The sequence below is a fragment of the Alligator mississippiensis genome, chromosome 1 (genome assembly GCF_030867095.1).
Source record: "Alligator mississippiensis isolate rAllMis1 chromosome 1, rAllMis1, whole genome shotgun sequence".
Classification (NCBI taxonomy): domain Eukaryota; kingdom Metazoa; phylum Chordata; order Crocodylia; family Alligatoridae; genus Alligator; species Alligator mississippiensis.
Genome location: NC_081824.1, coordinates 481,505,624 through 481,523,433, shown reverse-complemented (window position 1 = coordinate 481,523,433; position 17,810 = coordinate 481,505,624). Strand labels below are relative to the sequence as shown.

The window sequence follows — 17,810 nt, the reverse complement described above, 5'->3', positions numbered from 1 at the left end:
AGTTTTTTTAATTTGGGGTTTCTTTAATCTCTTCTCCGTGCCTATAGTTGAGAGGCTGCCAATCCGATCTCCCCGCCTATTTCCCAGGAAGTGTGGATATGAGTCACTGCTTTCCACGATAGGATCTCAAAGGAGCACAGATAACAGACTGTACCCAGTCGAAACCCATCAATTAATTTACCTGCCTGCCCGTGCCTGTGCTCACACACAAAGCAGCGTCTGTGTTCATGTTTGTGCTCGTGTCCATGCCCATGGGGAACCCCAGAAATACTGAGGTTAAGTCTGAACTCTGTGTGCAAGCGAGCCTGGGTGTAAGAGCAGCATGCTAGACTCCCCAGATGGAAAACTGCAGCTGTCAAATACCAACATAACAAATGTTCCTCAGTATTTAATCTGATTCTTCTGTAATTTTCCCCAAATGCTAAATCTCAGAATTACTGACCTATTCACATGCATGCAGATCCTAATCGTATGCGTCTGCCGTTAAATTTAATTAAATGCTCTTGAAAGCCATTTTAACATCCTCGTTCTTTTAGTGATGCACAGCTTCACTCCCATCCCATCCTAGGAAAAATGTCCTTCAATCAGAAATGAAGAGTGCCTGAATTTTTCAGCTGTATTATCATTCAGATTCAGAACCACACATCTGGTCACAACCCGTGCGGTATTTTAGTGGCTATTGCACAGCTGTATCAAACTGTGGCTTGATGCAGCGTGGAAGAAACACTGCAAGAGCAGCAGTCAGGGTGCATCTGCCTTCCTTGCATCTGTCATGATGAATCCAGGTTCAGAGCTGGGTGCAATGGGCCTCCTTTCATTGAATCACAGAAAGCGAGGGCTGGAAGGGACCTCAGGAGGTCACATCTAGTCCAACCCTCTGCTCAAAACAGGACCAGTCACAACTACACCATCCCAGCCATTTCTATACTTAATCCGACCTCTATAGCAATCTCCAAACAAATTGCATGTGTTAATGAATTAAAAATCACTGTTATTATAGCGATAGCCATGTAATGGATTGTGAAAGTGAGATGCACAAAATAAGTAATATGACTATAGTCACGCGCACACAAGTCTGTGGGCAGAGTCAGGATTACAACTGCAATGAACAGAAGCTCCGGGCTACCACACCCTTATGTTATCAGAAGCCTATCTGTGCAGTGGCAGCATGCATGTGCAATAGGAGATGGGTGTGCGGGCGCTTCTCCAGACATGAGAATTAGTTCTCCGTTCATGGGAACTCCATCAGCCCAGAGTCACATGCAGCACTTCCGAATGCCAAGATAGGCAATACGCCCCCAAAATATTTGTAATAAACAAATGAAGACAAAGCACGCATATACTAATATGCCGCTTCAGGTGTAAACAGTGTCACATTTCTCCCTGGGGTGTTGGTCGTAGCCATGTTGGTCTAAGAATATAATCAGATGAGGTTCTTGGGGAAGACCAACCAAATAGTTGCAAAAATTGTTCTTTGCAAGCTTCCGGACACAAACACCCTTCCTTCATGCAAACACCCACTGCTTTGTGTTCTCCTGGATGGAATAGAAGCCAGTATGCAAAATGCAGGTCTGTGAAAGTGCCGACGTGTGGCAGTGAGTTTGTCCCTGGCCTTTTGTCCTGGGATCCTACAGATAAGTCCACGGTCCTACTTTAAGGACCTGCAAAAGACACGAAGCAAAAATGCACTAGCACTTCTTCCTGGACAATGCCACATCTGTAAATGAATCGCGGGGCATTCAAGTTAACTGCCATTCACTCCAGGGACAAGCCTGTTAGGGGCAGCAATGCAACTGGTGGAAAGGGCTGTCCCCTATTGTTCCAGGGTTCGACTCAGGCCCACTTCAAATGAGGTGTCTGTTTACAGCTTTAGAGTGAATCTGACAAGAATAAGCTCCCTCATAGTAGCTGTTCCGGGAGAAAAAGTCACACTGTTCCAGAATAATTACTTGCCTTGCAAATGCACTAATTACTCTGGAATAAAGTGACTCAAATCTGGAGCAAAGCACCTATATACAAGCTAGCAAAGAACAGATTATACTACAATGACTTTTCTGGTCCCTTTAGACCAGACAAGCCCTAAGAAACATAGCATGGGTGTGGGTACTAATAACCCCCCATAAAGCAAAGCAGCTGCCAGTGTCCCCTGTACTACCTGAAACAGTTAATGCAGCAGGCTGGGGAAGAGCTGCCCCATCATGTCTGCAACTCCCTGCCAGTCTCAGTCTGGGCTGAGACATGATCAGATCACTCTCTCTCATGAGAGCTGGCAGCTATCCACCGACTGCTAGCCAAGGCTTGTATTTACTCTCACACACTCCAACAAGCAGTGCTATGAAGGTGATTCTTTGGTGCGTTGTATGGCAGTACAGGGGGATAATCTTCCTAGTCTCGGTTTCCACACTTCTCCAGCTCCATGCACCACAGCTCGAGCTAATCTGCACCTGGCAAAGCAGGCAGACTCAGAAAGCTCCCTCTGCAGATTGTGCCTCTGGAGCTCAGCACTTTGCTCTTTTCGTCCCAGTTCACTGCGACTCGGCTCAGATTGGGTTTTGCCTTCCTTTCCAAGGCAAAGACCAACGCAGTACGCCTTGTTCTGTGCTGCCATGGCACGTCTATTCTTCCTCTCCGCTTCTCTGCCCTCTAGGTCAGCAGAGCTCCTGTTAAACCCCTCCCAAACCGATTCCAAAAGGAAGCAACTTCTGTTCGGTGAAACTAAACACATGGCCTAAGTGTGAAGGGTGTCAAGATGTGGTGATGTCCAGCTACGAGGAATTGTGAAGTTCCTCCCGCCTCTGCTTTCTTCTGACAGTTCTGCTAAGGCGTTGCACAGCTGATCAGAGAGACGTCTAGCTTTAGCGTTAATCGGTCAGCTCAGGAACTCTCTTCCAAGTTTAAGGAAACAAACTAATGATTCCTTATTTCATACCTCATGGTGATGCCCTCTACACCCGCGCAAAAACATCTGCTACTGGAGTAAAATCTGATGTGATCTGCTGTGAAAAGAGACATCGACACTGGGGTCAGTTTGGCTACTAGCAGAAGATTAACAGGGAACCGCACGACCCATATGTGGCTTTCAAAATGCTGTTCCAAAACACCACAATGGCTTCAGGTCCCAAACCCTGAACGTGAGAACCAGAGGACCAAGAGGCAGATCCTCAATGGCACTAATTGGAGCTCTTGCCAGAGGCTGCAGCCAACAAGATCTCTGGAGCTCTTCAGGACCTTTAGTAAAGACTTACTTAAAAAATCACGGTTTTGCGATCTTCACGGAAACTGAAAACAGGCGATCTCTGCGAAAAATGGTATTGGCTGCGATTTCCCATGGAGTCAATCCCCCCAAAAACGCTTACCAGAGTACAAAGATATAGATTCAATACTTAGATTTATAATAATAGGGTAATTTATATGGTATTTCCACAGAATTTGCTATTTAATGATGTGGTTTTTGCCTCTAGTCAATCAGCAGCGAGGGATGGGGCTGCTGGGACCCCACCCCCAATCAGCAGCAAGGGGCAGAACCATCATTAAATGCCTGCAAACTTGGCTCAACAAAACCTTTGGTCTTGCCCTGATTTTCATAGATTTGTAGATGTAGGGTCAGAAAGGACTTAAGTAGATCATCAAGTTCGACCCCCGATTTAAGTAGGTCCCCTCCTCATTAGGCACCAACCACAATTCAGAGCAACCACAAGACTGCTCTAATTCATGCTCACTTATGACCAGTTGCTTAGGTGCTGTGATCCAGGTGAAGGATTAGTGGATGGAGAGAGAATAGTACAGAGATGCTTAAGCTTCTTGCTGGCCCAGGGAATTCCTTATGCCAGGTGAACCTTCAAAATGCTCAATGGGGGAAGCTTTTTGGACACGTGGCTCCTAATGTTAGTCACCCACTTGATGTGCTCCTGCTAAACTGCAGCCACCTTTGGAATTAGGGTTTGAAGCAGGATGAGATGCTGAATTGAAATGCAAAACAACCTGTGTTTTGCAGCAGGGAAATAAGGAGTTATTCAGCTCCCTATTCTGGATTTCTAATCCAACTTCTGCTTTTTTTTTGTTTTTGGTTAAAGCAGTAGGAATGCCTAGTACAAATGAAATCAAGTGTCTGACATAATCGGAGGGTTCCAGCGATACAATGGACAAGTGCTGGCTCTGTTTAGAAACTGCATCAAATTGCAGACTATGCAGATGCAATCCAAGGCTTCACAAAACAAATCACCTTTGAAGAACGGAAATGGGACTGGGATATTACACTCCTAAAAATCGGCAGAACCTAATATAGGCAGCGATAACACCACGAAGGTAAGAACAGCATGTGCTAAATGTCATAGCAACTGCTGAATGCAAAAGTGGAGTAATTTAGAAGCAGAACACAGCTCATGAGGAAAGAAATGGGATGAGATATAATGCACTTTCCCGAGAGCAGCGCTGGACATGTGCCGATAACCAAGCCACAGAGAGATCTGACTGGTACATGGCCAGCACTGGACTACGGCGGCCCCATGACATCTGTTCTGTCCTGCTTGGCAGCAGGGACTTCTGGTGTGGTCTGGGGACAGTGGAAGCACGCCCAGATCATACAGTTCTGAAATAGTCTATTCTCTTGGGGCCTGTCAGAGGCCCAGAGACACGAGGATTCATAACCCTTTGTTTAAAAAAAACAAAAAAAACAAAACCAAACCAAAAAACTCCAACTTAACTATTTTTGGATGTAGGTGTAAACATTCTCACCATCTTAGCAAATTCCCAGGCTTCTTGGGCATACACATCGGCTCTTGATGACAGCTTCTGGCAGTTGCTGTATAAAGACACTTCCTTCATTCGTGTCAGCGTTGCTTGCTTTTGATTGTAATAAACATCCCCTTGTTCTTGTGTTACGTAAGCTGGGGTCAAGGTATTGTTGGCCAGGGAGATCTGGCTAAAGACCAAATCTTCCAGAGGAGACCAGGCACATTCATGCTGTGTCCATCTGCACTCCTTTTCAACGTGGCCTTTCTACCACAAGCAAGATGCTGAAAATGTCGACACGTTCCAGTCTAGCCAGAAAAAAAGTCCCAAGCAACCAACCCTTCCTCCAACAAAAACAGCCCCAAACAAAATCTGAAACAAATCAAGTAAAAAAAAAAAAAATGAAGAGGAAGAAAGGAACCTGCAATAAAAAGCAAATTATTTTATTTTATAACATCCTACATCAAAAATAGATGTTATTCCAAAAAGGAGCAATGTCAAAGACCCTTAAAGTCCACAAAGGTCTTTGCTACTGCAATCGATTTGATGTAGAAGACTATCAGTTACTACAGCGAGGGGCAGTGATACGTGCCTCTAAGAGAGGCACAACGGCCGGGTCCAGACGAATGCAGCAGTGCGGTATGTGGCACCGCAGACATGTCTGCAGCGCCACACGCTGCACGTTCAGCCGTTCTCCCTGCTGCAAGCAGGCAGCGTGGGGAGGTAGGCTGACCCCTGGATATCCATGGGTCACAAAATCTTACAGAAAGAAAAAAAAAAGCAGAGTGGCGCATGTAGGGTCAGCGTGTGCCTCTCAAAACAGGAGCCTGGCCAGCTAGAGCCATGCTCCACTGCCGGCCAGGCTCCATGCAGCAGGATCGCTGCTGCTGCAGCCCCGGGAGACCCCCAGGTAAGGCTGCTGCGGCCTCCCCTACCCCACCCAGGGTAACTTGCCACGCGCCAGAGCACGTGGCATGGGCATTCCCCAGGGACAGCAGCGGCACAAGATGCACCGCCACACTCCTTGTCCCCGGGGAACCAAACATCCATGCATGTGTGGATGCGGCCTATGAAGTTAGGTGAACAGGGGTACCGGATGCACCTTCTCTGCGCCATTCGTTATTTCATACCTCCAGAACACCTCACCTTTTCTCCTGAAGGCCACAAACACACCATACTGATCCCTTTCTGCAAGAGGAGGGCATTGTAGTACTGATCACAATGTTCTCCTACTCCCTTCATTACCCTCCGTTTGTAGTTGCTTCTCCTTGGAAATCATTTCATATGACAGGTTATTTTAGCGCAGTTGCTGTCATGGACGATGACAAAACTATACTATAAAGCTAATGGATCTGTAAGCAGCAAAGTCATTTATGAGACTCTCCACTGGGCCTCAGCTCAAAGCTGCTGTTCAGTGTGGGTGCGGGTAATCTAAACACAACTCACTTGACTCTAAATATTTAAAGTGGATGGTAAATCTCAGAACGATAATGAATTTGATATTTAGTCACTAGGTTCTATTGCTTTAAGCAAACAGTGCTCCAGCAGGCATCAGACAACTTGTCAAATGAGCTTTTAATTATTACAGGAGAAAAACAGCCACACTGGAATTCATACCAAAGGAAATCTGGGATCATCCATCTTGGCGGCATGACACTAACGGAATAAACATTTAATGAAAAGGAAGAAAATCCTGCCACTCTAACATGCTCAGGTGTCATATCCTATTTAGAAACCTTGTCCTTTTATGGGTAAACCGGACTTCTGATTAGCTTAGGCAAGCAGCCTTCGCATTTCTGTCGATGTAAGCCTCAGGCTTTTTGTGCTTTTGTTTTGTTTATCGGACCAACTGCATAGTTGGGGGAGATGTTAGACAAGTTCTCAGGCACAGAGAAGGGCATTTGAGGCCTGGAAGCTTGTCTTATGTCTCTTCTAGCTGTCCAGTTAATTTAATAAAAAATCCTCAAAAAACCCCAAACCCTTGCATATTTCTTGCTTATTTGCAAGGCACTCTTGCAAAATCCTTGCATATTTCCACGACCATCACAGCTATAACAGCACTCCAGCCCTCCCAACAGACTCATACAGCTGCCCGACTAAAGCAAAAGATACTGTCCACCTTCAATTCCCAGCGAGCATAATCAGAGCTGAGAGCAGCACTGGAACAAGACGCCTGTCATAACGCCGCTCCACCCAGATCTGCTTTGGCTCCCGAAGCTAGAGCGGGAACCAGAGCATTTTGAGAAGCACTCGCTCTTCGTGAGACAACTCCCCCAAGTCAGCGTGCGCATCCATGTGGTAGTGAAGAGGCCTGTGGGGCTTAGCTGACAGCCCAGCATAGCTTATGTATTTTTGCAGTTGCTTGAACCGAGTGATACGGGGCGCCCATCTGCCCTGGCAAAGGGAATCAGAGAGGCACCTATACCAATTAAATCTCCAAAAATCCCAGAAGCTATAGGAGTCCGGCCTTGCTGACACTGGATAAAACACCCTAAGACTGGCGAGTTGGGAGGCAGTCTCTCTCTGAGGTCATTGCTAGTCAACAGCACCCTGTGCTTCGAAGGCATCAAGGGAAGAGACAAATCCAATTTTTTAATTGCTGCTGCTGATTAAAACTCCTACAGCCCCTGTCACAAGAGCTGGGCTGCTGCCATTAGTGACAAAGATAGCATTCTCACTTGGCTAATTACACACTGCTGCCCTAAATTCCCAGGCTGCATCACTTGAACATAGCATTTTTTATGCCCTATCAATCCTTGGGGCAAGCGTGATTTTCAGCCCCGATGATGATACACAGGTCAACAAATTAAATGAAATAGTTGGCACCTGTTGTATTCCACTACAGAGGCGGCTGGAGTGGCCCCCAAGTGTTTTGCAGCCCCTTGGGATGGAAGGTGGGATGTAGGAAATGGAAGCTCAGGTGCTGGGTCTTCCTCCCACGTGTCCAAAACCACTGCATCTTTCTTCTTCTTATGCTTTCAAGAAGTCTTCTGAAGCACCACATTTCAAAGGTCTCAATTTGCTTTTCCAGTGCCCGAGTGAGTGTCCAGGTCTCGCAGCCACAAGAGTTGTTGAAATGACAACAGCATATAGTACATGGAGTTTTGTTTTCAATGTGATACTGCCGTTTTGGCTAGAGCGTGGCGCTAACAACGCCAAGGTTGCAGGTTTGATCGCTGTAAGGGACACTGAGGGAACTGGGCTGATTTAGTCTGGAGAAGAGGAGACTGAATAGCAGCCTTCAACTCCCTGCAGGGAGGCTGCAAAGAGGACGGAGCTGGACTCTTCTCAGTGGTGGTGAATGACAGAACAAGGAGCAATGGGCTCAAGCTGCAGCAAGGGAAGTTTAAGTTGAATATTAGGGAAAACTCTCTCACTAGGAGGATAGTAAAGCACTGGTACAGGCTCCCCAGAGAGGTGGTGGAGTCTCTATCCTTGGAGGCTTTAAGACCCGGCTAGATGAAGTCTTGTCTGGGATGATGTAGCTGGAGCTGGTCCTACTTGGAGCAGGGAGTTGGACTAGATATGACCTCCTGAGGTCCCTTCAACCCTCATTTTCTATGATTCTAGGACACAAGACCTAGGACTTGATCTTGAGGTCCCTTCCAGCCCTACCTCTCTGCGATTTTTTATGTTTAAGAGTTTCCCTCTTCTCCCTTGTTTCTCAACCTAAAGTACAAGGCCTTTCTTTGCAACAGCAGGAGGGCAACTTAGTTTTGAAAAACTGAGTCCTGTACTCAGGAGGGGTTGTTTCATGGTTTGATGCACAGCTTGTGCGCGTCTTTAACAACGGAGTAGGCAAGCACTTGTCTAGGATGGCTTTCTATGATTCTCTGAAGAACTTCAGTCCCCACAAAATCCTAAAAGCTCTACCCAACATCTGGCATGTTAGGCAAGAGATGTAGGTGACTGCACGCCTACTGGAGCTATGCATCAGATCTCAGAGTTTCACTAGTGAACAAACGTCTGGCCTCACATCCAGCCAGTCTTGTGAGCAAGCAGAGTATTCCCCCTGCACGTATGCTGTGATCTCTACTTGCAGGATCAGGATTTTACCTACCATTTCTGATGGCTTTGCCATGGATGACTGGACAGCGCGCCTTTTACAGTCCATCTGTTTTGAAACCATCCATATCACCAGCTATACTGGGCCTCAGTGAGTAAAAGCAAGTCTTGCACCTCTGGGTTGCAGTCTATCAGCCAACAGTTTAACACACCCAGTGGGATATACCTATCAAGAGAGGATGCTTTCACTTGATCAGAATTCATTTCAACTCTCTCTATCCAGAGGTAAGCAGCTTAAAAGGAGACCAAGGACCTCCTGAAGTGAGGCTAAGAACTGCCAGCTGTTCAAGGCACCCTGCAGTTTTGTAGTCCATTCCTTCCAGATCTAATTCTACATGAAGAGCTCTCTGACCATTGCAGAGTTAACTGAAGACAACCCCCTGAATCAGAAAATCGAGGAGCAAGTATTAGACTGAAGAACAGGGTTAGTCCTTTACAGCAATTATTAATAATTCATTGGGTGTTTACCCAGTGGCCACCCACCATCACAAGTTCTGTACCGCAGGCTTTCTGACCTTATCCCATTCAGTTCCTAGTCTTGGCCGCCTTTCCACTTGTGCTGTCAGCACGGAAAGAGCTCAAATTTAAAAGCTTTGTTAGGAAAATGCCGCTACGGTCATTATAACAGGATGGAGTATCGGCACTGATGTAGACAGACTTTAATGCTTACAGGAAGAGCAGCTTTTCCTTTGCACTTAAGGTTGTCTGATGAAAGCTGTGTTTTCTCCACTGGATGACAGAACCCTTTGGCACCTAGTACTTTTCCCAGAGATAGTAACACACCCTGTACTCAACTCACCTCTACAGCTTCTATTCAATAAACAAAACGGACTGAGCTCTTCAAGCCTTTCACTGTGAGGCATATTTTCAGCCTTTGATCAAGAGCCCCAGAATTATTCAGAGCTCCCCATCTCTTACAGTGGGGATGCCTGAACGATCAAATGGATGCAGCTAAGCACCATCCCTCCCCCAGTACCGTAATACAGAGGTCAAACCGCCTCCATGCCCTTTCCACACAGGCATCCAAGAATCACGAGTCCCTCTTGCTACAGCATTGCACAGGGGGATGATGTGTTGCTTGGTGGCATCCACCAAAGCCTTTTTTGGAGTCCCTTGTTTCGGGGACACAGTCCCTTATTTTGTAGATGTGACCCCGAGCAAGATGCACCCAGCGATGTGCTGGTAGGGAGTAGAGCAAAGATAAAAGAAGAACTGTCCATTATCCTATGTTAGTGCACTGCCCAGGGCAAGCAGCTGGCTAGGTGCTACCAGATACATGAAAGAAAAGAAATACAAAAAAAGGAAAACAACATGGAAGGGAGAGACGAGAGGGAAAATGTGACATCTACCACACAGCCCCACCAGATTTACCTTCCTTCATTCAAAACACAGCTCCCAGAGCCCCACCAGCAGCGCTGAGGCAGTAGGACAAGGCAGGGTCCCCCACCCAGACCCCATTAGTCAGTGCTCTGCGAGGAGGACTCAGTTCCTGGTTTCCATGCAGTCTAACAGGTCTTCTCAACCAGCCTGCCCTGCCCTGTTCCTCATAGAAGATCAGTCTAATTTGCACCTGTCCCGTGGACGAGAGAGCTGGGTCAACTAGAGAACATCTCTCCTGCCCGGTCACAGGGCAGCTCCGATCCACAATGGAGACAATAACCAATTTGCTTTGAGGCTAGAGGCTGACCTCAGTGTTGTGCCCTGTGGACTGCGCTGTCGTTCCAGCTAGTAGAAAGGTGGGACTACACACCTGGCCATGCCTTCGGGAGCTGCACCTACATATTTAACAGGATGGCTTCTCTTAATGCCTGCCTGTTTTGTGCAAATTACCTCAGTGACCTTTGGTAGGGTCAGGTATGGGTTCACCTATGCACTGAGTGCATTTCCTTGTAGGGCAGGGGATCTTCAGCATTACTCACAGAGAGGAGGCCCAAACAGCACCGTGTCCAGGGCTTTCAGCTGCAGCTTCTGCCTGTGGCTCCGGTCAGTCATCTTCAATACTGTTCCCATCATGGTGGCGTTGTTGATCGCTAGCCTGCAGGGAAGAAAAGGCAAGCAGTTACATAATGGTCTGGAAAAGGTAACTGTAGAGCGAGAGCTCTGCAGGGAGAAAACAACCCGAGCCAGGGCACTTTCCCCTCAGGTGTCGGTGACCGGAAGGCCGCTACAGGACTCGCTGCCTCTGAGGCAGAACAGGTATTAAAAAACAGCTTCCCAGGCATCCAGGAGGACATTGATTTAAGCAGCAGACAAATACAAATTAAGTTTTCATTCTGTTTAATCTGGAAACCAAAGGTCGCCTCTCCCGATGCACCCATCTCCCCATGGAGCTGCACAGTCCATCGGTTGCTTTCTCGGACCCACGTGACTGTTCGCTGGCCCCCGTCCTGTGCACTGCCCAGAAAGAGCACATCACCCAGGGGTGGAAACCATCATCAGGCCAGGGCACGCAGGCCTGGAGAGCAGTGGTTCCAGGTAAAACTTATCTTGCCACAAAAGCCTCATTTAATTGCTGGTTATGCCCCCTCCTCCTCCTCCACGCCCCGTGTCAGAGAAAATAACCTCGGGCCAAAGGGCAGCACTGAGCTCCTGCCAAGCAGCTAGGGCCTCCCCAAATTAAAGACTAAGCCGTCCTGTTATGCAAGGAGATTCAGCCACTCTTGCTTGTTATTAGGGTTATCACAAAAATCATAGAGCAGTGGGACTGGAAGGGACTTGCAGAGGTCATCTCTAGTCCAACCCCTGCCGGAAGCAGGATCAGCCCTGTCCAAACCAGCCCAGACGCAGCTATAGTTTAACCTCTTAGCAAAACTACACAGTTCACCCTGACACCGCACCAGACATCACATCCGAACCTGCTGCAGGGAAAGCAGGGGGACCACAGCAGACGATATCCTGCTTCCGTAAAGGGTTGGCAATATGTGCTCAAAAGATCCCGGGTAGACGGTTATATAGAAAACCGAACCAAACCAGGATCAGGGTATACTTCTGCAGAACACTGAAGATGCACATGATGGCAGATCCTCCTTGCTTAGAAGAGCTCACACTTTAAAAGCAGTGGCACTTAATCATTTTAGACTTAAGGTCCACCCCCCCCCAGAAAATGTGAACTCTTAGTTTTCACTTGGTTTTTTTTGACTGCCAAAAAAATAGCGGAGCAATTCTTCTGCTGCAAAGATCTCCAAAAGACCACAACAGGGCAGAATGTTTTTCACACTATGAATTTCTATTTGAAATCTCTGAATTTAATCTTGTGAATCATGCTTGCAAACCGAACAGAGCTAATGCTGCGTGACATGGAACAGCACCCTTGAAAGGATCTCAAGGCACCCCAGGGTGCTGTGGTACCGTGCGTGAGAATCACTGCTCTAAAGGGACTGGCCCAGAGAAGAGTTGGGGGAAGCTGAGGGGAGGATTACACACACATGACAGCTGGGGAGCCAACACAGACTCAGGGACTAGCCCACAATCAAGGAGGTGGCTGGTCAGGAACTGGACCCAAACCAGCTTGGTCCTAACCCAGGGCTGTATCCACAAGACTGCACTTTCTGCATGCACAGAGCTGCATCCCCCAAGCCCATGTAACAGGGTTCAAATGGTAGCTAAGCAAGGCAAAGCTTGTGTTGGCCCTCTGCACGGAGGCAAACAACCAACCCCACCACGAAATCCTGTAACATCCATTGCTCTCGCGCACATACAGCCAACAGGGAAGTAAGAAAATGGAGCTGGCACTGACCTGGGCATCGCGTGTCCACTAAGCTGCAGCTTCCTGAAGGTATCTTCGTACTGCGGTAGCTCTACATACGTAATGAGCCATTGCACCACCTCGTCGACCGTCCAGTTATACACTGTAGGGAGGTCAAAGACAAGCTGCTTAACGCTTTTAGTGTACAACAGGCCTCCAATCTGCTGGAAGCCCTGGCGCATCAGCTGGCATCACCACGCCAGATGCACCCCTGCCTTCTGCCCCTAGTGAAGATAAAGTCTTTGAAGGGTTAAAACCCCCCAGTGCTGAATGGCTGCACACATCAGAACAGCACATTTCCCAGAAATGGCCAAAAGCTGCACTAGGACATGCTGGGATGCGCCAGGCCAGTGATTCTTAACCTTGTTGACTCAAGGCCCCTCTGGGAAAGTGCCAGCTCTGAGCTTTCACTCTTTTTTCCACTATGGAAAAATATTAGAGCAATTCTTCTGTTGCAAAGCCCACAGCTGGGCTGAATGGTTCCCTGTGAATTCCTTCTGGAAATCTGTGGGTGAATCACATGTAGGCATTTGTGCTAATATTGTGCATTCTGTATCACCCTTAAAAGGATCTTGCAACACCCTGGCTATGCACGGTCTGTCCTGCATACATCACTAAACACGAACAGGCAAGTATCACTTTTCCCAAAAATAGCCTCAGGCAAGACCTCTCTGAGACGGATGACTTTGCATGGCAATAGCGCCATGCAGGAAGACTACAATGCTGACATCGTAGAAGCTCGCAGAAAAAGCCTTGTAAGAATTTGCTCCCTGCGTTTCCAAAACCACATCCCTACAATCCCTCACTTTCCAACAAGGCACAACCGCTCTTGCTACGTGCCTGAAACAGACGGGTGCCACTCCATGATACTCATGGACTCCTCCAGGGCAGAAGAGCCCCAGAGACAGCGGCAATCCCTGTATACCCTGCTGCCACCTCGGCCCAGCAATTCACCTACGCAGACTGGTGCACGCGCACAGTGCAGCACAGGGAAAGAAACCGTTTTCTTCAGAAATGGCAAGAAAGTGACCCGTGAACAGATGTTCTGGAATGAAAGAGTGCTTTTCTCCATGCTGCCTTGAGATACCCTGCATGGCTTCGGGGCCCACATTTAAGAACAGCTCCTACTTTCAGGCACCTAAAGAATAAATGAGGTTTCTGTCTTGCCCCTGATTTTTGCTTGACCACAGCAATGCGACTAAAATACCTAAAAAAATTCCTTAAGCAATAAGGCCATTCATGTAAATGGGGGTTTTCTGTCATGCTCTGATGGCTACAAACAGGTACTGCAATTGCCCATCCATGTCCACTGTCCCAGGATGAATCCTAAAAGGTTCACAGAATAAGAAGGGCTAGCAGCTTATCCCAGGACATAGCAAAGTGCGTCTGCACAGGCGTCCCAGGACCAGCAGTGTATCCAGCTGCTCACTAACCCTCAATTAGAAGGGAGATGTGTGTACACATGAATCCCGGATCATTTTTGTTCTGGGACAAACAGGCACAATATGAACCATGGACAAATGCAACATCTGTTCCTAGCCAACATACCTGCTGTCACCTGTGCCAGATGTGTGGGGCATAACTCTACCTCTCCAAGCGGCATTCATGAAAACCAGAGCACAGTCTGTTGAAGTGCACAGCCTCGGGATGAAAAAGGGGCTTAACAAGAATATGCCCTTGTCCAAACTCAGTGCAAGTGATGCCAATTAACTACAGGAACAGCCTCTGCTGAGCTCATGGCTCATTAAGGCCAGTTTCTTTGTTTCTCAGACTAACTTATTTCTCTAATTGCAGTTTACAAATTGGGAGGAGCCATTTTAGATCAAGACTGCTTTAAAACCCCTGATACTGGCAGCTCCTAATCCGGTTCGCCAATTATACAGTGAAATAGGAGGCAATTAGGTTACTATACAAAATGGACAGTGGGGCCTAAACTTCCTAGTACTGCAGTGGTTTAAGCCTCTTGTCTAACCAACACACAGATAACCAGATAACAGATAACCAGAGTCTGTTATGAGCAACAGGCAAAAATTAGGAGCAGTGGCATGTTATGCAGGTGGACAAATTATTTGATGTGCAGCCATTTGTTTGCTTGGTTGCACCTACTGCACAATCCAGGACACCTCTCAGATGCACACACTATGCTTTTAAATTTCTCTGGATGTCAAAATCAGTCATCACTGCTTTAAAAGAGGGAATTCGATAGATTTGACCTTGCTAACATCAGCTATCAACTGCACCCCAGCTCCTTGACTTCGCATAGATGCATGAGAATGTGAGAGCATCGTCCACGCTATCCAGATGAACTCCCCTGCGTGGGCAGAAGTCGTGATGTGGTAGGAGCTGGTTGTCTGACAGAAGTTAGCAGAAGAGTGCTGGGTATAAGCAGAGCGTAATCTCCTAGGCCAGAAAAAACACACTGGTCAGAGATAACCTTTTCTGGCATTAAACTGGATGAAACTCCACATGACAGAAGCCAGACAGTGGCCATAAAGCCTCCCCTTCACATCTGGCAAGCGTCAAATGAGTACACACCCATGAGCATTGGACATTACACTCGGCTCTTCCAAACCTAGGTGTTAAACACCAGAACGGCTTCTCACGCCTGCCAGCAAACAGTTCAAGGGCTGGGTGGAGGTGATGAAGCCCACTGAAAGTTTCTTTGTAAAACACCTCGAGGTAAAACTGAAGTGAGCTGTGTTGTCAAGGAGTTACAAGCAAAATCCATTCCCATTTCCAGCTTTTATTTGTGCACCACTTCAATGCGTGAGCCCGTCAGCAACGAGCATCTCTTGTCATCCAAGGAAAGGAAGTGTGGCCCGGGGGACTTAAGGCCCTCTGTAAGCAAGGCTGGCTTTACAACAGGTGCCCCCACTAACTCCTGGGTCTGTGCCCAGCTGAAAAGCCCTTGCTCTGAATCTGGAGATATCCAGGGAGTGTGGCAACTGCTCAAGGACAAGGGCCAAGGACATGTAATGTGCCCCGCAGACAGTGGCCATCGATTTATCTAGCTGAGGAGGGCTTTCCTCTGCCTTCACGTCCCAGGCTACTAACACCTGCCTGCCTGGTGCATGTTTGCATGCAGGTTTCCTCAGAAGCCGCCTGCCTTCGTCTTACCTTGTAGCATTAAGGACTGGGAAGTTTCTTTGAGAAATAGCCTGGCAGCCTCCAGAAATGCTGGAGTGTGACAGGAAACTCATGCTGCCCAGCTGCCCGGTACATGCACGCTGCTTGGGGAGGAAGTGGGGCAAGGGTTGGCACAGCAAGCCCAGGTCAGGTTTTCCTACTGGAGAGGTGGCGGCATAAAACTGCAGCTTTTACTCCAAAAGCCCGTTCTGTGCTTCTTATTTTATTGACAGAAATATAGTCTTTCCTCTGACTAGTTCTGCAGAGGTATAGATAGCCACAGTTGCCCGAAGTCAAGTAGAAGGCAGAGCAGATTTGCACTTTATGGACTAACCAAGTAGTATATACAGCTGAAGCATCTGATGAAGGGAGCTTCAGCTGACAAAAGCTTGTTTTACACACACACACACACACACACACACACACACACACACATCTATTTTGGTTAGTCTGTAAGGTGCAAATCTATCTTGGCTTCTAGTCCAAAACAGCCAACACCATTGTAGGATACTGAACAAGAGCCTGCCCATTAAACCAAGAATAAACATCCCAGTGACAAAGCCTTAATTTTCGGTGACAATCTGAGGGACAGAAAACACAGTAATTTCGACCTCTGAGGCAGTAACTATGGGGATGGCAAACAGAAAAAAAAGTATTTCACTCACAAACTGAGCAGCCTGTCACTGACTGATGCCTAAAGCAGGCTCCCACAGGGCCATTTCAAGTCACTTTTCAGGTGACAACTGCAGCAGGAAAACACGGCCTCCTCTCCACCCCTAATTCTGCTAAGTCTTCCATGAATGCACCACTGAATTCAGCTGGAGTTCATGCTCGGAGAGATTAGACTCGGTTTGCACGCTAATCATATAACATGTTATTAAGTAAGGCATTTGGAATGGAGAGGCAGAAAAAACAAAGCGCTTGCTAAGCGATGTGGAAACAACACAGCAAGTGGAAAAATCTTGTAGCAGAAGCACGTGAAGAAATGTTCCTCAGATGCGCTCCAGGAACAGCAAGCAAGCAAAGCAACCAAGCAATTAACGGACCTCTGAATGTCTCAGGATGCCCGTAATGGCTCTAGGGCTTATCGAATGGACATTATGATGGACTTTAGGCAACGCCATTTGTAAACATCGGTACAACAGAATAAATATTTCTAACATCGGGCTTTCCTCAAATGCACACAAGACAAAACAGGACCCATCAATGCCCTTCCAACTTTAAAGTGGTTTGGAAAAGTTTAAGCCACGCAATTTATGTGGTTGCAAGTCTAATCCTGGAAAAAAGGGATTTTAGAATCTGGCACAATATCACTTCATTTTCAAATAGACACACGTATCCTGCTGCTGTCTTATTTAGTCCTGCTTTTTCTGTTTATTGGCACTGATCAGAAACTAGAATTTTCATTGATTTTTGAAAAAAATTTTAAATGGCCTAAAACTTCCCACACAAGCAGGGATTCCTACTTTTTGGGTAGAAGAACAACAAGCAAGGTGGCATTTAGCTTTGACCCCTTCTAAATGTCTGCAGCTCCCCAAGCTGCCTGGAGGGAGTCTGGAAACCACGGGCAGAGGAGCCAGGGAAACATCAGGAACCAACCCAGTTTCTGCTGAAAGTTCAATTGAATGCTTTGGGATCTGCTGATGGAGGCACCCTCCACTGGAAAATTCCTCAGTACTACTAGTATTTTTGACACACATCGCTGCCTCATAGCACTTCTCAGGGAAAGCAGGAGTGCAGGGAATAGGTAAGGATTCTGGCCCCATCGAAGACAATTTTAGACCGTGGGAGGCAATAATGAACGGTGACAAATCTCAGAGCTACGTCGGAACAGGAGTCAGAGGAACTTGCTGAGGGCAGTAGAGGCAGCACTTGGACGTTTTCCAGCTGACGCTATCAGGATTGTTTGCAAGCTGGAAGTGTTTTCAGAATCTCCGAGTTGCAGGAATACCAGCCATTAGTGGCAAGCAAAAATGCCTTCTGCATTTATGGTAAGTCTGAAGACGGTGGCCAACCTTCTGCTGTGAACCTCACCACAGACATCTATCCGTGCCTTTGGGACCACTCAGCTGGACAGCTATCAGGAGCACCACTCAGAAGTTTCATCTCCTGCAAAAGGAGCTGTCTGCTTACTTAATGCCAT

At 47.3% G+C, this 17,810-nt stretch overlaps 1 protein-coding gene across 3 annotated transcripts in view; it reads right to left on the bottom strand.

Moving 5' to 3' along the window:
• STIM1 (stromal interaction molecule 1) overlaps positions 1-17,810 on the bottom strand; it is a 136,377-nt gene that overhangs the window by 41,576 nt on the left and 76,991 nt on the right. For all 3 annotated transcript variants that reach the window (XM_006259534.4, XM_014609380.3, XM_014609425.3), the window contains exons 4-5: positions 12,533-12,644; positions 10,716-10,831 (exon numbers count right to left, since the gene is read on the bottom strand). In XM_006259534.4, coding sequence (XP_006259596.2) covers positions 10,716-10,831; positions 12,533-12,644 — 228 coding nt within the window. The remainder of the gene's footprint in view (positions 1-10,715; positions 10,832-12,532; positions 12,645-17,810) is intronic.